Source organism: Sus scrofa, chromosome X, assembly GCF_054392235.1.
Source record: "Sus scrofa isolate SSC_HxYL_T2T_F1_AM1 chromosome X, Sscrofa_HxYL_maternal_Yorkshire_Landrace_v2.0, whole genome shotgun sequence".
Lineage (NCBI taxonomy): Eukaryota > Metazoa > Chordata > Mammalia > Artiodactyla > Suidae > Sus > Sus scrofa.
The window spans coordinates 44,935,001-44,961,072 of record NC_139401.1 but is presented as its reverse complement, the minus strand read 5'-3'; the positions used below and the strand labels follow the sequence as shown (position 1 = coordinate 44,961,072).

Below are 26,072 nucleotides of genomic sequence, written 5' to 3'. Positions count from 1 at the left end.
CGGTAGGCCTGTGGGACTGAAGCCTTTAACTCGTGGGACCGAGTGTCAGAATTGAGTTGAATTGTAGGACATGCAGCTGACGCTGACTTGCTTGGTGGTATGTAAAACACACACATGCACAGAAGTAGAATAAACCAAACCCCATGTACCCATTATCCAGCGTTGTTTCATCCATACCGCCCACAGCTACCCCTCCCCACGTCATTGACAGAAAATGCCAAATTTTATATGTGCATATTTCTTTTTTTATTTTTCTTTTTTTTTCCTTTTTGCTTTTTAGGGCCTAACCCTTGGCATATGGAGGTTCCCAGGCTAGGGGTCAAATCAGAGCTGTAGCCACCAGCCTACACCACAGTCACAGCAATGTCAGATCCAAGCCACATCTGTGACCTACACCACAGCTCACAGCAACGCCAGATCCTTTACCCACTGAGCGAGGTCAGGGATTGAACCTGTATCCTCGTGGATACTAGTCAGATTCTTTTCTGCTGAGCCACTATGGAAACTTCCTATTTGTAAATATTTCATTATCATCTCCCAAAGATAAGGAATCTTTAAAAAAGAGAGCCATAACACATTATGACCCCTGATAAATAAGAGTAATTTTATAATATTTGCCTGATACCCAGTAAGTTCACATTTCCTCCAGTTGACCCTTTTTTTTTTCCTTCAGTTTAAGATGTAAATAAGGTCCCTACAACTGCATTTGGTTGATATGTCTTTAAAACTCATAAATCTGTCTTAATGTGTAGGTTTGGGTGGGTAACTTTTTCAAAGCCATCTGGGGCCTATTTGTGTGAATGCGAATGTTAACCAGCACTTGAACAAAACAAAGAGGTGGAGGCATATAGGATAATGTAGGGAATCTTCTTTTTTTTGTCTTTTTTAGGGCCACATCCACAGCACATGGAGGTTCCCAGGCTAGGGGTCCAATCGGAGCTGTTGCTGCCAGCCTGTACCACAGCCCCAGCAACGCGGGATCCGAGCCACATCTGTGACCTACACCACAGCTCACGGCAATGCTGGATCCTTCACCCACTGAGCCAGGCCAGGGATCGAACCCACACCCTCATGGTTCCCAGTCAAATTCGTTTCTGCTGCGCCATGATGGGAACTCCGGGAATCTTCTTAATTAGGTGATTTTGATTCCCCCTCCCCCCCGAGAGGCGTGATGTTTTTAGGGAAGCTCAATGACATTCTTGTCCTCGTAGCCTCTCTCTCCAGCAGTTCATTCTCTGAACTGCTGCTATGGTCGCTTCCAAAAGTCAGACCTGGCCATGCCCCTTCTCAGCCCAGAAGTCTCTGTGGCTCTTGTTGGCTGTGGGCTGACGTCTGCTCTTGTGATCTGGGCTGGAGGAGATGGCTCGCCACTGTCCTGGCTCCTCGGCACGCCGTCTCCGCCTTCCCTTCTCCCCCACCCTTGCCGCGCTCTAGTCGGTGGTCACTTGCCCACTGCGCGCTGAGGGCTTTGCTCTGAAACACAGCTCACACCCTCTGCCTTCTTTCATCAATAGAAGCCTGACTCCTCTTGAAAGGCCCCACTGAGAGGTCCCCTTTCTTGGGAAGGTTTCCTCAAGAATTTTTTCACCTGCAAGAATTACTCCTTCTGTTGCTCCCGCTGCCACCGTTCTGCCTCTGGTTTGTGGTGCTTGTCACAGCCTGACTGACTCCGTTGTTCATTCTGTGTTCCCCGCGGTGGGCCAGTGGGTGTGGGTTTGGGTGTGGGTGTGGGTGCTAGTGGCGGGGCGAAGGGGGGAGGTGCCGTGGACTTGCCAGCTCAAGGTCTCCTCGGCATCCAGCCCAGAGCCCTCCTCTCTCGGAGTGCAGAGTATATCCATTTGGTACCAACTCTCCGAAGGGTGGACCACAGATTTTTCTATTAAAACTTCTTCACTCTGTGTTTGGTTTGGAAATAGTTGTATCAAATAGGCCACTCAGGGAGTTCCCGTTGCGGCTCAGTGGGTTGCGAACCCAGCTAGTACCCATGAGGATGTGGGATCCATCCCTGGCCTCGCTCCGTGGGTTAAGGATCTGGCATTGCCGTGAGCTGTGGTGTAAGTCACAGATGCAGCTTGGATCCTGCATTGCTGTGTCTATGGTGTAGGCCGGTGGCTGTAGCTCCAGTTTGACCCCTAGCCTGGGAACTTCCATAGGCCATAGGCATGGCTCTAAAAAGAAAAAAAAAAGTAGGCCATTAAATATGATATAGTTATAACCTGGACTGAAATAAAACCAGTGAGTAATTACGTTTTATTTTGCCCTTGTAAACACATGAAGGATTTTGCTGGGTATACGGTATGAAGTGTTTCTTGTTGTGTCATTCGTGTTGACTCTGGTTGTTGTCTTTGAATGCTTCCCAGACACCATTTTCATGGCTCAAGAAATTGCAACAAAAATCCAAAACTCTAATCTTTCCAGGCACTGTTTCGGTGCCTGCCAAAATCCAGACATAAATTATGGGCAGGAAAGGCATTATCTTCATAATTTAGGGACCTGATGCTTCCCTATGTATATAATCTGTTAATATTATTTGTAGTCAAATTATAGTTTTTGATTTTTATTAATTCTCTCCGGCAACATTTACTGAGCGGTGACTGTATTCCAGACTTTGTGAGGGCACCACAATTTATTTAGCCCTTTGGGGGAGACATTTAGACCTTGTATGATAACGTGGTGTTAGCTGTTCCATAAAGTCAATTGGGATAAGGGAGCAGCAGCCACACGGTGCAGGGCTGAGGGTCGTAAACCCTACTTTCAACTCCGGATCCAGATTCTGTTAACAAGCAAAAAGTCAAGTGTATTTGGTAAAGAACCAAATGGAATTTCAAGAAATTAAAAATAATCGTCAAAACTACAAACCCCATGGATGGGGCAAAGAACTGAAGACGGAACTGGGGAGCCAGATGCTGTATCTGAAACACGATCCATGAAGGGGCCCAGAGGCAGAAGGGAAATGTATCCATGTGCTGAAATACTACACAGCGGCGAGACCACATGAACCGGAGCCACGTGTCAGTGTGGATGACACTTGCAAGTATATTGTGGGGTGAAAAAAGCAAGTTACAGAATAATTCATACAATACATAATTGAAAGACATACAAAATGAATATCTGCAGTTGAAATTCTCCAGGCACACGAAACACCAAATCGAGGCTAGTGGTTCTCAGGCAATGGGGTGGGAGGAATTAGGGGGGTAAGATTCAAAGGGTTCTTAGCTTTCTTGGTGATGTACCATTGATTAAGATAAGTAATAGCGGAGTTCCTATCGTGGCTCAACAGTTAACGAACCCGATTAGCAACGGTGAGGTTGCAGGTTCAATCCCTGGCCTGGCTCAGTGGGTTAAGGATCCGGCATTGCGGTGAGCTGTGGTGTAGGTCACAGATGTGGCTCGGATCTGGCATTGCTGTGGCTGTGGTGTAGGCCAGCAGCTGTAGCTTCAATTCGACCCCTAGCCTGGAAACCTCCCTATGCCGCAGGTGTAGACCAAAAAAAAAAAAAAAAAGCAAAGATGAGTGATAGCCATGTAGATGACTAGCAGACCATTCTTGTGAAATATATATTAAATATGTGAAATATATTTATGTACATATAAAGAAATGGAATGAACACCTCTGCTGTCTAGTTTAAGAAACAGAAAATTACCAGTACCTTTGAACCCCCCTGTATATTCCTTCCCAATTATATTACTATATTATTCTTTATCCCTTATATATAACTAAAGCTATACTTGTAGGTATCTTGATGTAATTCATAATAATTTTAAAAAGGATGCCCTATAGTCTTCTTATTGTTATCGTACTAGTATATATAATTATCAGTTTGAACTTAAATCTTTCTCTCCTTTTTTTGAATTGTTGTATTTATCGGCCATCCAAGCGCACAATTATGTATTATGTGCCTATGGCTAAATTTCTAAATACATTTTCAACATCTCCCCAAATATGTGATGTTTTAAAAGCATTAATGAAAATGAAACTCGAGTCTGGCCCTATAAGGTTTGATCAAGGAGAACAGAGGATAATACTTTTTATAAAAGTGGCACTTTGGAGTTCCTGCTGTGGCACAACGGGATTGGCGGGGTCTTGGGAGCGCTGGGACACACAAGTTTGATGCCCTGCCTGGCACAGCGGGCTAAGGATCTGGCATTGCCACAGTTGCAACATAGGCCACAACTGCAGCTTGGATCTGATCCCTGGCCTGGGAACTCCTTGTGCCACAGGGCAGCCAAAAAAAAGTGGGACTAAATGGCTGGGGGTCAGTATGGTGAGAATCTCCTTCGGAAGATTATGGAAATTTTTTGTGGGCTTCCCATCGTGGCTCAGTGGTTAACGAACCTGACTAGTATCCATGAGGATGCAGGTTCGATCCCTGGCCTTGCTCAGTGGGTTAAGGATCCGGCGTTGCCATGATCTGTGGTGTAGGTCGCAGACATGGCTTGGATCCCACGTTGCTGTGGCTCTGGTGTAGGGCGGCGGCAACAGCTGTGATTCGACCCCTGGCCTGGGAACCTCCATATGCCATGGGTGTGGCCCTAGGAAAAGGCAAAAAGACCAAAAAAAAAAAAAGAAAAAAAGAAAAAAAGAAAACTTCTTGTGATGGTTTTACGCAGAAAGCAAAAACAAACAAGAAACATCTCTGGAGTAGGGTTTAGGGACCATATGTTATAGCAGTGGGGTCTTTTCATGTGTAAAGAAATGTTTCTTAGTTGGGAGGTGGGATGTGAGTTGGCTATAGAGATATCCCTGATGGTCCAGAGAAGCCACCCGCAGTGTGTTAATCTGCTAGGACAGCCAGAACAGAAAACCCCAGACCGGGTGGCTTAAACAGAAGAAATTTATTTTCTCACAGTTCTGGTGAGATTTCTTCCTGGCTTGTGGATAAGCCGCCTTTTCACTGTATGCTCACGTGGCCTTTCCTCTGTGTGTGCGCACACAGAGAGATGTCTCTTCTTCTTCCTATAAGGCCACTAATTCTCTTGGATTAAGACCCCCACCCTTATGACCCCATCTAATCTTAATTATCTCCTAAAAGCCTGGTCTCCAAATATAGTCGCTGTGGGGGGGTTAGGGCTTCAACATGGAGTTTGAGAGGACAGCATCAGTCCATTGCACATAGTTTCTTTTGGTTGATAGTCTTTGATTTCAGGTGAATTCTTAAATAGTTTTTTTTTAATATACCTATCATAAATGATAACCAAGCTCTGTTTTGTTCATTTATTTTACCATGTGTTCTGAAGACCCTCCCTTTTCACTCGTATCTATATACTTGAATTTATTTCAGTTTAAGACTCAACCATCCCTTAGTAATTGGAGTAACTAGAGCAGCAAATGCAGTTGCTGTTGTGTGTTCCAGTCATGGCTCCCCAAGATAACTGTGATTAGTACATTTGTTTATTTGCAGTGTTGCTTAAATTCAGGGTTTCCAGGAAGCAGATTCTGTAATATGCCTCATAAAAACCACTGGAAGTCTTTTGAATATGAGAGTCCTTGAATGTTATTCATGAATTTGAGCCAGATTATAAAGGCTGATACAGGCAAGTATCCTTGGATTTAATGGCAGGTGTAAGGTTGAAAATATGTCATTGCTTCTTTAGGGGTGAGAACTCAGGCTCTTTCCCTATAACTCCAATGGGGATAATTCCTTGTTAACAGATGACTACTGGCTAATGTCCTTAGAGTCTACTGTCATTTATTGAGTGGCACTGGTGGTCAGATGCAGGGATGAGTGGCGAGTACTCACTGAGCATTGCTTTTGGGAAAAGTAGCCCTGGGGTTGAGGGACAGGCACTTGAATGGCAGTTGTGGTGCAGCACAGTCATTGTTCTGATAACATAGTCACCATCAGAGGCTGTTCTGGAAATGCCTGATGAGCTGGTCTGCCACATATAGTTGTGTACCTTTTGCCCTGAACAATTCTGAGGAGCCTCCTTTTTTTTTTTTTTTTTGGCTTTTTTTTTTTTTGCCTTTTTAGGGCCACACCTGCAGCATATGGAGGTTTCCCAGGCTAGGGGTCCAATTGGAGCTGTAGCTGCCGGCCTACACCAGAGCCCCAGCAATGCGGCATCTGAGCCGTGTCTGCGATCTACACCACAGCTCACGGCAACACTGGATCCTTAACCCACTGAGCGAGGCCAGGGATCGAACCCACATCCTCATGGATACTAGTCAGGTTCATCAACCACTGCACCACGACGGCAACTCCAGGGGGAGCCGCTTTCATGTTGAAGTCTGTGAGAGCAGCCTTGACTGTGCAGAATCCAACCCAGTCCTAAGGTATCAGGAAGGCCTTCCCTGCTGGGAAGAAGCAATATCTACCTTGCGACTTGAAGGATGAGTAGGCGTTAGCCCGGTGAAGATGGTTAGGGATCAAAGAGTGGGAAGAAAGTTCCAGGCTGAGGCTCAGAGGAAAGATGGATTAATTTACTGCAAAGGGTAGCTGATGTTTAACTGAAAGTCTTGTCCTGGACCTTTAAAGAGTGGCAAACAGGTCAGGAAAATGTGTGATAATCTGCGGTGGTAACATTTGTAGTCTGGTCCTTTGGCAGTTGACTTGAATTTGATTAATGTGTTTTAATTAAAGGGGAGATATACAAAACAGCAATTAAAACGTGTTGAGTGATGGATGATTCAGCCCCAGGTACACTGTCCTTGATTTTGGAAAATGTCGGGTATGAGGCAGAAGCAAATAAATATTCATGTACCTGATCTGAAATAGCAAACCGATGCTATAGTTTGAAAGGTCCTAAGACCTAACTCAGGAATCTGCTAGCCTCCCATTATTTTCTCAAACATATCTGTGAATTTTATTTTATTTTATATTATGTTATAATGTATTTTTATATTTTATATTTTTATTATATATTTTTTATTTTTATTTTATTTTATTTTAATTATTTTTTGTCTTTTGTCTTTATAGGGCTGCACCTGTGGCATATGGAGGTTCCCAGGCTAGGGGTCTAATCAGAGTTGTTGCTGCCGGCCTACGCCACAGCCACAGCAATGCCAGATCTGAGCTGCGTCTGCAACCTACACCACAGCTCACGGCAACGCCAGATCCTCAACCCGCTGAGCAAGGCCAGGGATCAAACCTGCAACCTCATGGTTCCTAGTTGGATTCGTTTCTGCTGTGCCACGATGGGAACTTCTGTGAATTTTATTTTAAAAGCATTTAAAAAATATGTTTAAGAATTCGAGTGGTCATCCATATTGTGTGAGATTTGAGAGGTTGAGTTGGTGATACTCTTTTTGCTATCAAAATTTGGAACCAATTGGGAGATTAAAGGAGCCAGGCATATAGAGCTTGGAGAGTGTGGTTTAGATATGTGGCAACAGTGGCTTCCTGAGACTGTAGCCCTGGATTAGATAGAAACAATCCCTATAGGCCCTAGAGATGTCGAGCCAGCAGAGGCCTCACCTAGAATGAGGCAAGTGTAATCAGTTTACATTTGGGTACCATATTGGACTCCTAGTTAAAAAGTTCAGTCATCAAGTCCACATCTGCCTCCTTGGTTCTTGGTTTTCAGTGAAAGACTCTCCTACCCTTCCATTATATACTAAATGGGCATCTCTATTCTGTAAAGACTGTCAGAAAGTATGTGGTATCTGGTTACCCATATAGAAATGCTTTGCAGCACAGCAGTGATGGGAAGATTTTCCTGGTGTCTCGCCCAAGAACTTCATGGGACAGTATAATGATTTTTCCATGTCTTCTTTTTCCCAAGTAGATATCTAAGACCTAAAGTCGTTTTATTCCTCATGTTCTTAACCATGGCTTTCCATATTTGTGGATACTACTTAGAATTGACAGTGCTTTTGAATCACATAAACTTGTTCCATGTTGGTTTTAATCAAATCTTTGGAGTTTCAGCTGTTGAAGAAGAGGGGCATTGGATTAGAGGTTGAACTCTTGGCTGATGGGCCTGATTTTCACTATTTTAGTGTCTCAGGCACTGATGGCAGCAAGATAGAATTTTTGTCTTGAAGGGCTACAGACTCAGTTTATTAATTCAAGTCAACTTTTATCGGAGTGGTAGTATTCCCAGGCTGGCTGATTGGTGATTCAGAAATTTTCTGTTGTACTGTCAAGAGTTATCAGATTGGGAGCAACTAGAGCTCTTCTACATTACTTAGGGGCAGGGGTATTGTTGCAAAAATGGTATAGTAGCTCTGGGAAATGATTTGATCAATTCTTATGAAGTTAAACATACATTTGCCCAGTGACTGAGCAGTCCTACTCTGGGCATTTGCCCTGGAAAAGTGAAAACATGTTCATATAAAACCTGTTCATGAATGTTCATAGCATCCTTATTTGTGATAGCCAAGAGCTGAAAACAAACCAGATGTCCCTCAACAGGTAAGTGGATAAACACATTATGGTATGTTCACACAGTGGAATACTACTCAGCAGTAAAAAGGAATGAAGTGTTAATTCATACTTGGGTGAATCTCAAAGGTGTTAGGCTGAGTAAGAGAAGCCAGTCCCAAAAGGTCACATACTATATGGTTCTGTTTATTTAACCTTGAAAATACAAAACTCTAGTAATGGGAAACAAATCAGTGATTTCTGGTGTTACAGATAGGGTGGAGGTATAACTGTCAAGGGATGTAGTACAAGAAAGTCTTCTTGGGAGTGATAGAACTGTTTGGTATCCTGATCATGCTGGTGCTTACATGAATCTATGCTGTAGTGTATACAGAAGTAGAAATATAATGTTGTACAAATGAAGCTTATATAATATTATAAACCAATGTGGCGGTATTTTGGGAGCACTGGGTGCAGGTTCGATCCCCGGTCCAGCCCAGTGGGTTAATGATCCAGTGTTGCCACAGTTTTGGCCTGCGTCGCAATTGCAGCTCAGATCTAATCCCTGGCCTGGGAACTCCATATGCCACAGGACTGCCAAAAATGAAAAAAAAAAAAATTAAAGAGTCATAGAACTGTACCTTCAAAGGAAAAAGTCCATTTTGTTGTTAAGACAATTTTAAAAGTAAAAAAAAATTTTTTTTAAAGACAGAATCAAGAAAGTTTAAAAAAGGAAAGAGAAGTTCATGTTGCGGCTCAGCAGGTTAAAAACCCAGCATAGTGTTCATGAGGATGCAGGTGCAATCCCTGGCCTTGCTCATTGGCTTAAGGAGCCATCATTGCTGCAAGCTGCTGCATGGGCCACAGATATGGCTCGGGTCCTGTGTTGCTCTGGATGTGGTATAGGCCTGCCACTGCAGCTCTGATTAAACCCATAGTCTGGGAACTTCCATAGACCACAGATACCACAGGCTGTAAAAAAGAAATAAAAAAAGAGGAGTTCCTGTCGTGGCACAGTGGTTAACGAATCCAGCTAGGAACCATGAGGTTTCGGGTTCAATCCCTGGTCTCTCTCAGTGGGTTAAGGATCCGGCATTGCTGTGACCTGTGGTGTAGCTCGCAGACGTGGCTCAGATCCTGCGTTGCTATGGCTCTGGCCTAGGCCAGCAGCTGCAGCTCTGATTAGACCCCTAGCCTGGGACTCTCCATATGCCGCAGGTGCAGCCTTAGAAAAGACAAAAAAAAAAAAAAAAAGAAAAGAAAAAACAGGCCACAGACTGGGAGAAAATATTTTCAAGTCACATATTCAATAAGGAACTTGTATCAGAATACATCAAGATCTCTTACAATTCAATGAGACAGTCCAATTTCAATATGACAAAAGATTTGAATTAGTGGGCTTTTCACCAAAGAAGATACGCACATGACCCATAAGCACATAAAAATATGCTTGACATCATTAGGCATTAGGGAAATCACAGTGAGATACCACTTAACACTCTAAAATAGATAGAACCAAAAGACAATAACAGGTGTTGTAGCCCACATAAACTGTAACTCTCATATTTTGCTTGTAGGGATATAAACTGTATAAAATGGTATACAGTTTCCCAAATAAACATTTGGCAGTTTCTTTTTTATATGGTACTCATTGCGCTTCCTGGATTTGAGTGAGTGGTTCCTTTTCCATGTTAGGGAATTTTTCGGCTATTATCTCTTGGAATATTTTTTCTGTCCCCTTCTCTCTCTCTTCTCCTTCTGGCACCCCTATAATATGGATGTTGGTGCGTTTAATGTTGTCCCAGAGTTCTCTGAGACTCTCTTCATTTGTTTTCAGTCTTTTTTCCCTTTTCTGTTCCACACCCGTAATTTCTACTAATCTGTCCTCCACCTCGCTTATTCGTTCTTCTGCCTCCTGTATTCTGCTGTTAGCTGCTTCTAGTGAATTTTTTATTTCAGTTTTTGCATTTTGCATCTCTTCTTAAGTTTGATATCTTGTTTCTCTTTGCTCAGTGTTTCCTGTAAGTTATCCATCTTTGCCTCCAGTTTATTTCCAATGTCTTGCATCATCTTTAGCATCAACAGTCTAAAGTCTTTTTCCTGGAGGCTGAGAATCTCCTGATCACTTAGCTGTTTTTCTGTGACAGTTTCTTAATATAGTAAACATAAATTTACTGTATGACACAGCAGTTCTTCTCCTAGCTTTCTACCCTAGAGAAATGAAAACATATGTCCATACAGACTTGTATACATGTGTTCATAGCAGCATTATTCACAATAGCAGAAAAGTAGAACCAACACAAATGCATATTGACTGGTGAAGGGATAAACAGAATATGGTATGTCCATACAATGGAATACTATTCAGCAGTAAAAAGTAATGAAGTACTAAGACCTTTCTTCCACATGGGTAATCCCTGAAAACATTATGCTGAGTGAAAGAAGCCAGACACAAAAGACTATGTATTATATAGTTCTGTTTGTAATGAAATGTCCAGAAAAGACAAATCTATAGAGACAGAAAATAGATCAGTAGTTGCCTGGAGCTGGGGGTGGGAAACAGTGATTACAAAAGGAAATGTTCCAAATTAGATTGTGATAAGTGCACAACTCTGTGAATATATTTAAAAGTCATTGAACTGGGAGTTACCATTATGCCTTGAACCTGACTAGTATCCATGAGGATGTGGGTTTGATCCCTGGCCTTGCTCAGTGGGTTAAGGATCTGGCATTGCTGCAAGCTGCTGTGTAGATCATAGCAGCGTAAGTCACAGACGTGGCTCAGATCTAGTGTTGCTGTGGCATAGGCCTGCAGCTGCAGCTCTGATTGGACCCCTAGCCTGGGAACTTCTACATGCTGCAGGTTTGGCCCTAAAAAGAAAAAATAAAATAAAAATAAAAATCATTGAATTGTATACTTAATACAGAGAATTTTATGGTATGTAAATTGTACCTCAAATTTTTTTTTAAGAAATGGGATTTCACTACATATTCAAAACAGGTAGCAAAAATATTTTAAATGTGTTTTCCTTGAAACTAATATATCAAGGAGTAGCACAGCTGCATAAATAAGTAGTAGAACCAGTAGAAAAGGATATTGAAAAGGCTGTTAGATACCTTCTCAAAACCAGATTCACTTAAATGTGACCCCCAAACCTAAAAAGTCATTGTCGCTACTGGGATCCATTGCATTCTCTTTATTCACTCAGTGAGAAATAGCTATCACTCTCTTCAAACACTGTGTGACTGGATGTGGCATGGGATGCTTTCTTTTCTCAGAATTCTGGATGAAGCTTTTAGAACTCAAAACAACTTCTGCAGTGCTATAAATATCCCTACAGCAGCGGTGAAACCAAACTGGGGATCCTCTACTCCCAGTAGCTATCATATAAGGGAAGGTGGAGTCTCGTTAGAGAACAGTGCATCCATGCACCTGTTCCCAACCCCTTAACAAAGACTTATTAATAGAGACATTTAAATATTGCAGCAGGTGGATGGCTGTCTAGAATTTCAGCTAACTGTGTGGCGATTTGTTCAACTGTTCTCCCAACAACCTCAGTTTCAGAAGTGGGAACTGGCACCAGACTAATGGGGGCTAGTTTCTTTAATGGCCCCATAGGACTTTGGAACCATGCTTTGTCCATAATTAAGTTTCTTCCTCATACCACCAATTTTTGGATGGGCACAGTATAGAAACTATATATAGAGGTTTTTTGGTTATGTCTTTCTGTTTTTAAAAAGTTGGCAGTTGTATACTGTCAGCACAATATGCAAATATAGGAGTTTCCTCATATTCAAAAGTTGAAACAGTCTTAAACATTTTTGTCCTGAAAGAGTATTGAATTTTTGCACCTTTGGAGTTTACCATGTCGCTTTAAACCACACCAGATGTCAAAGGAATTTCATCTATATTTGCTTTCTGTAAAAGTTCAAAACTAAATTCTTTCCTAACATTAGTCATGTACCTGTGAAATCAGTGAGTCTCTTTTCATCGGCTGACATATACTATTTTTCCAGCCCACATGCATAGTGGGTTATTGCTCTTTGTAATCTGGAACACTATGGTGTTGACCCAGTAGAATCATTAATGCCTCTATTGCTCTCCATTGTTTTTTGTGGATACTGAACTTTCTGAGCTTTGAAAAATACATAAAATTCTAAAATACCCCTCTACAATCCTGATATCTTATTCTTTCTTCAGCTTCTTCTTCTTCTTCTTTTTTTTCCCTGTGGCTGTGCCCATGGCATGTGGAACTTCCCAGGCCAGGGCTCAAGCCCATTTCACAGCAGTGATGATCCTGGATCCTTAACCTACTAAGCCACCAGGGAACTCCTGTCTTATTCTTTCTTGAAGTGGAAGATGCCACACGTGAACTTAATATAGTAATGACTGTCCTTTTGTGCCATGGACTGCAATGGTAATAAACATGAATCTAAATGTTTGAGGAGTTATTGCTCAAACTCTACCTTGAATTAGCAGCATATCCTGTGGCTTGGTATATTTTTGGTCCAAACTATCAGGACAGTTTTCACCTTTGTCTGCTGTGGTGGGGTTTGTTGTTACATCTAACACAAGGGGACGGTATCTTCACCTTTGCTGTCTCCTTTATGTCTTTAATGCCGGCACATTGGGCCTGGGTAGGGAGGGAAAGATTTTTATAAGTAGGTAAAAACAATATTCATCATCTAATAACGCTTCTCGGTATGATGGTAATGTTTACTGAGGCTGCGAGGGCATTTCCAGCAGTTGAGGAATTTGTCTGCAAATAATAAACCTTCTGTAAGGAAGAATCTCCTGTATTTCCCTTCTGCTCTCAATATTCTTACTAGATAACTTCTGTGACCACGTGTGGGAGTTTTCTCCCACCAAGCAATTCTCCAACTCTCTAGTGGATACCAAGAATTCCACAATTTCACTCACTTCTGACACTGTCTACCTGGAAATAGCATCAGATCTACAGGCCTCACAAGATCCCTGCCCCTCCACTTTAGAGGTCAGTCACAAGTCCAAGTTGTCACCAGGGTTTCTGACCAACTGGCTGTAAATCAGAGGCTCCCCGTTTCTCTCCTTGGGTTTGATCATTTGCTCAAAGAACTCAGGAAACCCGTTTACTTACTGTATTACTTTTCATGGTCTATGCACACGGGTCCGAAAGAAGAATTTTCCTGCATGGCGAGGTGAAGAGAAAGAAAAGTTTATTGAGATGAGAGATGCTGCTGGCACAGCAACTTCTTGATGATTAGGGAGAGCTGACCCTGGGCACATGGTCATGTCTGTTTTTATAGCCCAGGGAGAGCAGTGGTCTTAAGATACACCTGCTGACCTGCTGATCGGTTGGGAAAAGAGGGGTCCTAGGATACACTTACTGTTTAACTGTAAGGGCGGGGTGAGGAGTGGGCCACATACCTTTCCTCGTAGGGGGTCAGAAGGGGTAGGCCAGGTTGCTCAAGGTGGGGAAAGGGGCATTACAATGAGATGGGTGGGGTGGTGATAAGGGTGTGGTAATTCTTGTCTTGGCCAGAGGCTTTGAGTTCTATTTCCTTGAAGAGGCCTTGACCATTACTGGTTTAGTATAAAAGAATATAACTCAGGAACAGCCAGATGGAAGAGCTGCATCAGGGAAAAGATGTGGGAAAGGACACAAAGCTTCCTTGCCCTCTTCAGGGGAGCTGCCCTCCATGTATTCACCAACCCAGAAGCTCTCTGAATCCGTGTACTTTGGGGATTTTTATAGAGGCTTTATTACATAGGTATAATTGATTAAATCATTGGCCATTAGTGATTAACTCAACCTCTAGTCCCCTCTTCCCTGCTTGGAGGTCGGAGAGTGGAATGGAATTAAAAATCCCAACTCTCTAATCACCTGGTTGGTTCCCTTGGCAACCAGTCCCCCCATTCTGAGGCTAATTTGGGAGCCCCCAGCCACCAGTTATCTCATTAGCATACAAAAAGACACTTATCACTTGGGAGACTCCAAAGGTTTTAGGAGCTATGTGCCAGGAAACTGGAAGACCAACTATATATATTTCTTAGAAATATTAAAATCAAATATCACATCTCCTCTTCTGTTAGCCACTGTGAGGACCCTGTGCTGTTATGATGGTTGAGTTTTTAAGTTAGCTCTGCTATTACTGAGGCTAGTAAAGAAATGGTGAGCTTCTGGGTTCACCAACCCAGAAGAGGGCAAGGAAGCTATTGATTTGGGAGAAGGATAACCTTTGTAGATGACTTATTGTGATTTCCTGATGAAGACTGAAGAAAAACATGTTTTATTTGGGGACCTTTCCAAGGACTGTATAGCCCAGGATGCAGCCTCTCAGCTCTGAAGAACTGTTCCAAAGAGGTCAGGGAGGAGCCAGGAAACACAGGAGTTTTTGCTGGAGAGAAAACCTAAACATCAAAAGATAGCTGCCAATCACAAAAATCAGACATCTCAAGTTAATGAAGTCAGTGTTTTTTCTATAAATGGGAAGATATAAGAGTCTGGGCTCACTAAAATTATTCTTTTGATAAGCGTCTTAACTCTCTAGGTGCATATCCTGTTTTTCTCCATCTGAATTGTCCCCAGGGTGCGCCTTGAGGCGTGGTGTCTTCACTGGCAGCTGATGGCTGGCAGTGTTCCTTGTTTACTGGAATTGTTGCAGAAATATTGGCTGCCTCTGTGCACCGATGCTAAATAGAAATGCAGAGACAGAGTTGGAAGAAATAGAAAAAGTAGCTTTAATTGGCAGGCAGAGAGGAGAACACAGCAGGCTAGTTCCTCAAGGACTGTGCCCCCCCGCCCCAGGGGGTAGTGAGGAGTCTCACAGTGTTGGGGGAGCAGGGTGTGATCCGCTCATGGACAGTGACCCTAATTGGTGGGGGATGAGGTCACAGGGAGTCAGCGTCATCGACCTTCTGGTTCCAACCAGTCTGGGGCCCAGTAGGGGCTTCAGCCCCTGCAAAGCAGCTCCAAGGACATGGCTGGGAATATGATCTCTAGTCTTTGCAGAAGAACTGAAGGGCCTTGACTTTGTTGAATGGCTGAGTGATTATTGTTTTTTTCTCTGTATTTTTTTTTTCACTTCCCTGATGAAATGGGTCCTTTGACTAAAGTTTTTCTATAGATATATACACACACACATGCATATATATTATATACATATATATACACAGACATATATATGTATATATTTATTAAATCTACCTTCTAATTTTTTTTTCCATAGGTACCAATAAAATGGCTGTATATAATGAGAGCTCTCCAAAACTTTACTAATTTAGAAATTTCTCGAATGTAAAGGATCTGTCATCTGGTCTTTGATGAGATATACCTTAACAGTGACTCAAACCATTTAGATGCAAGAGGCTTCCCCACAAAGAGTGCAAAGGATGCAGCCTTCACAAGATCCAGAAAGTTTACTCCCCCAAAATATGCTAAGAAAATAAAGGGCCTTCATTGTACAGGTTGACGCAACAAAGGTGAAGATGACAAAGGCCCCTTATGGGCACCTCTTATGACAGATTTCTGAGAGTTGGCACAGCCAGACAGAAAGACTGCTCAGGACCCCCGTCTACCTGATTGGCTGCCAAATGTACTCTGTATGTGTACCTTCTGAATGGCAGAGACCAAGCTCTCAAGTTGAGGTTATTAAGAACCTCTTTTTTTTTTTTTTTTTTTGGGTCTTTTTGTATTTTCTAGGGCCTCTACTGTGGCATATAGAGGTTCCCAGGCTAGGGGTCCAATCGGAGCTGTAGCTACCAGTCTACACCACAGCCACAGCAATGTGGGATCTGAGCCCCATCTGCAACCTACACCACAGCTCACAGCAACGCCGGCTCCTTCACCCACTGAGCAAGGTCAGGGACCGAACCCACAACCTCATGGTTCCTAGTCAGATTCGTTAACCACTGAGCCGCACCGGGAACTCCAGAAACCTCATTTTGGTAGTCAAATTTTAAAACTTTTAGTTTTTCACAAAAGTCAATAATGTTCAAGTATGTTAATGCCCAGACCAGCTCAGCAGGATGGGGCTGAAGAACGGGTGCTGTGGAACTTAAGGAAAAAAGGTAACATAAAACAAGACACAGAGACATTTATCTTAAGTAAAGGTGGGAACCGGGGCACTCAAGGTCTCAGGGACCAAGAGCACCGCCTTAAGAAACCACACTGCTTTTATTGTGTTTTTTAGAATGACGTCAAGTGAGAAGGGGGTTGTAGGTGCAGGATATAGGTTTTTTTAAGTTATTTTAAAAGTCACAGAGCCAGTTGCTGATTAAGCTTTTACTCTGACCTTTAGGCACATAGCAATCATTAGCTTTTGAGCTAGCTATCTATGCATAGCGTTCCAGAGAATCCTCACTGTGCTTCTGCAAACGGCATGCCTAGGTTTGCACCTCGGTTCTCCTTGCTAATGCATATCCTGCTAACGGCCCCTCATAAACCCCTTGGGGCCATGAGGCTCATCTTCCTCTTATTCTGAAGAGGACATACCATGCTGTGCAAACGGTGTGCCAATCTGCACAGGTCCGGCGTGCCTAGACCAGCGCATTATGTCCTCATTCAGCTGACCGCATGGATAACTTATGCCTTTAGGTCTTTGTGCTTAAGCTTAAGTCATTCACCGTCGCTGCAACTGTTTTTCAAGCAGGAAGATGGGATAAAGTAAAGCAGGACAAGATGGAGTTTTCAGCAAAGAGGCTAAGAAAATATTGTAGAAACATGTCTCGTGACATGTTAATACAAGTATATAATAATAAGAATAATAATGCAACACAGACACAGATTTGGCTTAAAGAACTATATCTTTCGAGATTGTATATAGTATTTGCTCTTCAGTACTGTCTTGCGAGTTCTCATATGCCTTGGTGACATTGTAGAACATTTTATATGGAATACAGTAAACATTGTTCTTTGTTTTTCTCATATAACTTTCTCCATTAATGGCAAAATGAGATGGGGAGGCATTTCACCAGTTGCTCTCAGAATACTGCTAGCAAAGAACTGAATATAGAGAGAAGTCTGATCTTTCCTCCTAAGAGAGAATTGTAGAAAGTGCCTGGTGGTCATTTATATTTTGTTCACATTTCACTCCCTTTTACGTGGGCATGTGTGACTCCCGTCCAGGACCAGGGGACTGACAATTTCTTCCTCACTCATGGAATTGAGTGCTTATACCCAATTTTGCTGTTTTGTTTGGTTTGGTTTTGTTTCCACTAAAAGGGAAAACCCTAGGAGCAGAATGAGACATGCAGACTGGCCGCTAATTATGCCAGCTGTATCAATGCCACAGCCCCAAGAAGCCAGCTCTGCAATCCCTGAGTCATGCCTGTGAAAATTTGCTCTGTAGTGTTGAGCTCTCTAAGGATGTCATTATTTTCTCCATGATACCCAGTACTTAAAATGAACTAAGCAAAAGCATTCCTCTCTCTCTCTTTTCCCTTTCCTCTGTTTTGTGGCCAAATAAGTTTGCATTTGTAGCAACTAGAGATTCCCCAGGCCTTGTCCTCACTAGCGAATGGCCTGAGGGAGGCTGATGGTGTAAATTAAAGAGCTCGGTGGTTTTGCTTTGAGCTGTGCTGGGCAGAAAAAAAAACACTGCCTCCTAACACCCCACCTTCCTCCCCCGAAAGCCTTAGACATGAGACACGATCAGTGGTTGAACGTATTCAGAGTACCACGATAACCACGAAAGGTACCTTCCTCCCCTGTCCTCCTGGTGCCTGAGGGACTCAAACCAGAAGAGATGGAAGCCTCACCCTTTTGAAGGACTGTGTCATTGTTGCTAAAATACACAGCCTATGCCCGGGCTGTACGATTACTTCTGAGTGTCTTAGTTGCTGCCGTTTTTTGTTTGTTTGTTTTTAATTACTTTTGTATTTATTTACTTATTTTTTGCTTTTTAGGGCCGCACCCATTGTATATGGAGGCTCCCAGGCTAGGGGTCGCATTGGAGCTGTAGCTGCCGGCCTACACCACAGCCACAGCCATGCGGGATCTGAGCCGCATCTTCAGCCTACACCCCAGCTCATGGCAACGCCGGATCCTTACCCCACTGAGCAAGGCCAGGGATCGAACCTGCAACCGCAGGGATGCTAGTCAGATTCATTCACTGCTGAGCCATGGCAGGAGCTCCTTATTATTTTTTTTAAAGTATAGCTGATTTATGATGTTTCCTCGAGTTCCCTTGTACGGCCACGTGACCCAAAGTCGTTGCCCCTTTTCCCCCCACGCTCTCTCTGCCTCTCCACCGGCCTGACGGTGTCTCCTCCTCTGTTCCAGGGCTCATCGTCGGGGTGATCCTGCGGTACGGCACCCCTGCCACCAGCGGTCGTGACAAGTCCCTCAGCTGCACTCAGGAAGACAGGGCCTTCAGCACCTTACTTGTGAACGTCAGCGGGAAGTTCTTCGAATACACACTGAAAGGAGAGATCAGCCCTGGCAAGGTCCACAGCGTAGAGCAGAGCGACATGCTGAGGAAGGTGGGCTCCAGCCCCCCGGGCCCGGCCATCCTGCCAGGGGTGTAGCCTTTCCCCGTCTGTCTCAACCTTGGGAAGAGAAATCGTGTCCAACTCCTGAGATAGCCGAGCCATTCCCGGGGCTCAGTTTGGCTTAAGGGAGCATTCGGCCCGTGAGGAGAAGAAGGAGCCGGATTTGAACTTGCACCTTTTATTTAGCTTTGTGGGACTGATGCAGGGGGGCCCCCAGTGGTGTGCTGGTCTGTACGTCCCCGCTCAGCTCCTCTCTCCAGCGCCCATCTCTCTTTGCCTGGGTGGCTTATCCTTCTTAGGGTTTAAGGATGAGGTTGTCTCTTCTTTGCAACGAGATTGGTTTCTTGTTTTTCTTGTAACTTGTTTATTCAGGGTTCAGAGGTGTTATTCTTCGTGCCTCCTGGTTCTTTTCCCATAGTCTACAAACGTGCACTCTTGTCGGTGTTTGCTGCCAAAGGCTTAATGCATCTTCAGAGGAAAAATGTCTTGTTGTGTTGGAATTTGGGTCTAAAAGCTGTTTTTCATTTGATGTTGGGGAGCGCTAAAATACTCCACAGGAAAGGGGGTTATATATCCCCTCACTTGGGTGGTTTTCAGGATAAGCCCAAGATCTGTATTTGTCTACGTAGATTCTGCTACGTTATAGACATGGACTTATCAGCAGGAAAGCTTCCACATAAGGTCGGAGGGATCCAAGTCATGAAAGCCCCTTTTTTTTATTTTTTTATTTTTGCTTTTAAGGGCTGCACCCGCAGCATATGAAAGAAACCTGGCTAGGGGTTCAATCAGAGCTGCAGCTGCTGCAGCCACAGCAACACCAGATCCAAGCTGCATCTGCGACCTGCACCGCAGCTCACAGCAACGCCGGATCCTTAACCCACTGAGTGAGGCCAGGATGGAACCCGCATCCTCGTGGATACTAATCAGATTGGTTTCTGCTGCGCCACCATGGGAACTCCTATGTCACTTGTTTTAAATATTCAAACTTGAATCAGCGGCTGAAAATATTAAGCAAATATTCTGGCACCAATTGATATTACACTAAAAATTGGCTTCTCTTTTCTTTTTAAACTTTTAGGTAACATTTGATCCAGAGGTCTTTTTCAACATTCTCCTGCCTCCAATTATTTTCCATGCTGGATACAGTTTAAAGAAGGTAAGAGATTTTTGTCAGCATTTCTTAAAGCATTGGGCATTTCTGTGTTCATTTACCTGCACAATTTTCTGGTTTTTTTCCTTCTCCCAGATTGCTTATTACTATGTTCTGTGCCCACTCAGAGACCACGGTGGCCTCATCATCTCAGTGACTCATTTCTGTTTTAAAATCTGGGCCTCTCCCCTATTGCTGGTGGGAATGTGAAGTGGTATGGGCACTCTGGCAAACATTTTCGCAGGTGCTTATAAAACTAAAGTTGACATTACCATCCGACCCAGCGATTTTGTTTCTGAGGATTTATCCCAGAGAACGGAAAGCTTCTGTTTACACAAAAACCTGGACATGCTGGTTCATAGCGACTTTGTTTGTCGTAGCCCCCAACTGGAAACGAACAAAATGTCCTCCAGTAGGTGAATGGTTCAACACCCACCCATACCATGCAGTAAAACGCGACAAACTATGGATACACAAGGCAGCCTGGATGGTTCTCAGAGGCATGATGCTGAGTGGGAAAAAAATCTTCAAAGGTCGCAGACTGCATGATTTCATCTATACAGCATTCTGAAAGTGACAAAACTATAGGGGTGGAGAACAAATTAGTGATTGCTAGGGGTTAGAGATGGGGGGATGAGAGTGGGGTGGGTGCTATAAAGGGGGTAGCATGAAGGAAATCTTCATGGCAATGGGACAGTTCTGTATCTCTTATTTTTTTTAGGGCCGCACCCGCGGCATATGGAGGTTCCCAGGCTAGGGGTCGAATGAGAACTACAGCTGCCGGCCTACACCACAGCCACAGCCACGTGGGATCTGAGCCGCATCTGCAACCCACACCACAGCTCATGGCAACGCCGGATCCTTAACCCACTGAGCAAGGCCAGGGATCGAACTGGCAACCTCACGGTTCCTAGTCGGTTTTGTTAACCACTGAGCCACAATGGCAACTCCGAACAATTCTGTGTCTTGATTGTAGTGGTGGTTACAAGAATCTACACATGTGATAACATAGAACCGGGCACACACATTGTACCAATGTCAGTTTCCTGGTTTTGACATTGTACTACAGTTATGTAAGGTATCAGTGGAGAAAAATGTGCGAAGGTGCACGGGACCTCTCTGTACTATTTTTTGCAACTTCATGAATCTGTAATTACCCCAGAACAAAAAGTTTTTTAAAAATCGATCCTTATTATTGAGGGAGGGTTTTGTGCTCAGCAGCAAGGTTGGGCCTTAGCTCCTAGTTATTGAAAATACCAAATACCTTTATAAATAGTGTGAGTGGCTCCCTTCCTCCCCCATTGTGGGACTATTCTGTGAACATTTAGCTTCCCAAAAGGCCGCCTTCAGATAACAGCCGAAGAACTTGTTTCAGCTGTCTCTCTGAATGGGTACCAAAGGAAACCTTTTTAGTGAGCTGGAGAAGAGAGATCTTGGCCGCCCAGAAAACTCAGTAGCATCCTTAGAAAGTCGAGAATGCCTTCTAAGCCGATACACCTCTAGATAGATCAATCGAGGAGAGGAAAAAAAAAAAAAGAGGAAAGAAACAAATTACCTATATTAGGAATGAAAGAGGGGACATCCCTATAGACCCTTCATACATTAAAAGGACAGTAAGAGAAAAACAGGAACAACGTTGTGCCAATAAATTTGACAACCCAGGTGCAATGGACAGATTTCTCGAAAGGTACACATTACTGAAACGGACCCCAGAAGAGATGGAAAACTTAAAACAGCCCTCTATTAATGAAGTTCGTAATGGAGTTCGTAGTTAAAAACCTTTATACACGCCCAGATGGCCTCACTGGTGAATTCTGTCTAGCACAGAAGGAAGAAATAATAGGAGTCCCGCACAGAACACAGAGGATGGAGCAGCCCCAGCTCATTTTAGGAGAGGGTGCTTGCCCATCAGGCTTGTTCTTCTATCACAGCAATTCTGCAGTTTTCAGAAGGTATTTATTTATTTATTTATTGTCTTTTTTTGCCTTTTTAGGGCCACACCCACAGCACATGGAGGTTCCCAGGCTAGGGGTTGAATCAGAGCTACCGCTGCCGGCCTACGCCACAGCCACAGCAACGCCAGATCTGAGTCGTGTCTGCAACCTACACCCCAGCTCACGGCAACGCTGGATCCTTCACCCACTGAGTGAGGCCAGGGATCGAACCCGAAACCTCATGGTTCCTAGTTGGATTCGTTTCCGCTGCACCATGACGGGAACTCTGATTCAGAAGGTTTTTCAACTTTTTTGCTTTTTAGGGCCATACCCGTGGTATATGGAAGTTCCCAGGCTAGGGGTCCAATCAGAGCTGTAGCCGCCAGCACACACCACAGCCACTGCAACGCGGGCTCCAAGTCACATTGGCAACTTACACCACAGCTCCTGGCAACACTGGATCCCCAACCCACTGAGCGAGGCTAGGGATCAAACCCGCATCCTCATGGATACTGGTCGGGTTCATTTCCCCTGCGCCACAATGGGAACTCCCAGTTTTGAAACTATTTCTAACCAATACAACTACAGTTATTTATGGAGTATCTGATATATATTAGATATAAATATATCCCTTATTTCTCTTTTTACCTACAGTATTTCTAATCATCACAGAAACTCTGTCAGGTGAGGGTATAGATTACCTTACACCCCTTCTCCTCCAGGCTTCCAACTCATTTATAAACAGACACAAGGAACTAACTGGCACTTGAATGATCAATTTATGATCCGAGTCCCTGGTAACACATGTTGGATGTTGTAGTTTAGTTCTTGGTAATGGGGCTCCTTACCACCCACCTCATGAATGGAGGACAGACACCAGGTTTGCCAGTCACAGGTAGAGAGGCTGAAATGTAGAGATCCTGGAAATTGCTGAGCTTCCCAAAGGTGGCCTCTTCTGCTTGTAGCATGGAGGCTGTAGGAGCAAGAGCACCCCCCCACTTTTCACCAGAGGGTCAAGCCTGCAGGTCAGGGTCAAGTCAATCTCCCGCTTCTGAGATCAAAGGGACCCTCCTTATTGCATCACCTTGGAGGGAAGAAGGGTAAGACTTAAGCTCCCCCTCCCCAGTGGATGCTTGAAGAGCAGGAGGCTGTATTTCTGCACACCAGCCCAATACACATTTGTGCACTCACAGACATGTAGTTTTACTGCGTTTAGATGTCCTGCGTTTTACTGATGATGAAGCCACACTCAGAGTAGGTGACATGGGAGCTTGCAAAGGTGGTGCAGGACTGAGTCAAGGTTGTGATCGATCTGTCTGACCGGAGGGTCTAGGGTTATGCCTCTGTGTTACATTCCCTCTAGATTTAGGGTTTTTCTGTCCAAAAAAAAAAAGGTACCCTTTTTCTGACTCATTTATGGGCTTGGCAAATAATCCGAATCTATCTGTCAGCTCTTGCCATGTAGCAAATGGGAGATGATCTTACAAGTGTAAATATCTTTATCTAAAGGAAGAATTTGGGAACTGCCCTTCAGATCAAATGAGTAATGAATAATTTGGTGTTTTAAATAACTAATCTCCACATCATAGCTGCTTTAAAATGAAACCAAATCATTGGTTGTGAAAGGCACTCTTAAGGGCTGAAAAACAGCCTAGTGTTTGCAGAGCCTTCCCTTTGTCAGCTTCATTTCCTAAGAAGATAAACATATCTGTTTCTCTGATAAACACACATCTGTCTCAACACACAGGTAAACTGGCTTTGCCAGTTACCAATGTAAGTTGTTTTTGAAATGCTAGTCTTCAAGGTTATTATTAGGTTTTAGTTTAGTCTCTTTCCATTTTAATCAGGCACGTAACTAGTCGGTTCTTCTGTGGTTGCCATCTCTGATGAAATCTGTTTCCAATTAAATGTAGAATAAATGTTTCCTTATTTAACTGCTGGTACCTAAACAGATAGACCCTCGGACCTGGGTACATGCACTTGTCATGCAGGCATGGACCTTTTTTTTTCTCACCTGAGAAAAAGCACCATAGCAGTTAGATTTGATTTTTTTTTTTTCTTTTTGCCATTTCTTGGGCCGCTGGAGGTTCCCAGGCTAGGGGTCTAATCGGAGCTGTAGCTGCCAGCCTACACCACAGCCACAGCAACACGGGATCCGAGCCGCGTCTGCAACCTACACCACAGCTCACGGCAACACCAGATCCTTTAATCCACTGAGCAAGGGCAGGGACCAAACCCGCAACCTCATGGTTCCCAGTCGGATTCGTTAACCACTGCGCCACGATGGGAACTCCCTAGATTTGATTTTGTGATGCCACTCACAGTTTGTTGACAGGGCATTGGCAGGGAAAGAATTCCTCTGTAGAAACCTTTGTATTTTGTGAATTTCCCTCCGTGCACACGTGTGCGTGTACACACAACACACACACACACCCCATGTTAAAATTTGTCAGGGGAATGGGAGAGGATAGGGTTTCCTAAAAAGTAGGCATCTTAAGGCTTAGGATGGTACAACTAGGAACTAGGGCGCCAGGTGGATTTTCTTTTCTTTTTTCTTTTTCATAGATGTTCTTTGGGAGTTCTTTTTCTTTCTAGTTCTGTTTATTAAATTTATTTTTTTATTCGGGTATAGTTGATTTACAGTGTGGTGCTAATTTCTGCTGCACGGCATAGTGACCCAGTCATACATATATATACATTCTTTTTCTCATATGATCTTCCATTATGGTCGATCCCAACAGACTGGATATGGTTCCATGTGCTGTACTGTAGGACCTCGTTGCTTATCCAAAGGTAGATTTTCATGGGAAGCAAACCTTCTCCTCCTGAGCTGGTTTTGGCTTACGTCCTTGAAGGCTTTGGCAGCAGGTGTCACCTCCTTTTGTCTCTTTTTGCCATTTTATGATGGAGAGGGAAGAGTAAGGGAGAGACTGAACCAGTCAGGACCATGTGAATCACGCATGACGATGAACTGTTAGGGCCAGATAAGAAGAGGATGAAAGATACAGGATTCCACTAGATACCTTCTTCCCAAGAAGGACATGGGGGAATCAAGAAGGGTATCTCGTGCAGCAGTGCCCTGGAGTCAGAAGACCTGCTTTCCAGGTCTGGCGCTGTGGTTTAGGGGGCTTGTGACTTCAGACAGCTCACGTCACCCTTTTGAGCCTTCGGGTCGTCATGAGAATTGGATGGGCTAATATATGAGAAAGTACTTTGTAAAATATGAAGTATACTGTTAAGTGGCAGGTGTACTAACACACGGCTAAGTGGCATGTGACGCCTTTTGAAGGTGCAGTAAAATTCCAGTTCCCATCAGCGAATGTGAACAGGGATGGGTCATTTGTGGCTACGTGTGGGGGTGATTTTAGAATATATTGTGAATGCATTTTTGGTGGTGGATTGACATGTCTCATTTTTTGCTTTGGCTGATATCATGAATATGAAATTGACTTAGTATATTCAAACCAACCGCAGGAATGGTTCTGCCAGAGAAAGCTGAGTGGCAAGGGAAAGCGTATCGAGGGGTGAAATTTTGCTCTCGGGTACTTCACGTGACTTTCGTTGGTCGCATGTCTTGTCCTTGATGTACTTTTAGCTCTCCCTGGTTGAAGCACTTCATGGAGCTTTGAAAAGCAAGTGGGCTCACCGTTGTTGATTTTTTTGTGTGTGTTTGTGTGTGTAGACATGTACAAATGCATTAGCATTAAAAATGGCTGAGGACGATGACTGGTTTGGGAGGCAAGCATAATCTTTTACAGTTTTTATGTGAAATATTCCTGGTTCTTAATTAGGGTGTTTGGAGATTTTGTCTGTTTTTCTTAAATCGTTCTGTTTGTCCAATGAGAATAGCTTTATGCCTTGAGAAATAAGCAGCATGGCTCAGGGGCCCAAGAATAGGGCTGTTCCCCATCAGAATATCCACAGGCTGAATTATTTATGAGAAGTAAATCTGTGTGTGTATGTGTGTATTTAAAAAAATTTTATTATAGTTGATTTACAATGTTCTGTCAATTTCTGTTGTACAGTCAAGTGACCCAAGTGTCATACCTACATGTACATACATTCTTTTTCTCATATTATCTTCCATCATGTTCTGTCACAAGTGATTGGCTATAGTTCCCTGTGCTGTACAGCAGGAATGTGTAACCACTGAACAAATGTACAGAAGCATCGAAATGATTGCACCTGGATAATTGCTAGTTCTTTTCTTGGTA

General features: G+C 43.6%; 1 protein-coding gene across 4 annotated transcripts in view; it reads left to right on the top strand.

Annotated features, from left to right (window-relative positions):
- Window positions 1-26,072, top strand: part of SLC9A7 (solute carrier family 9 member A7) — a 165,491-nt gene that overhangs the window by 68,667 nt on the left and 70,752 nt on the right. For all 4 annotated transcript variants that reach the window (XM_021080388.2, XM_021080387.2, XM_085007796.1 and 1 more), the window contains exons 2-3: window positions 18,566-18,765; window positions 19,853-19,930. In XM_021080388.2, the coding sequence (XP_020936047.1) occupies window positions 18,566-18,765; window positions 19,853-19,930 (278 nt within the window). The remainder of the gene's footprint in view (window positions 1-18,565; window positions 18,766-19,852; window positions 19,931-26,072) is intronic.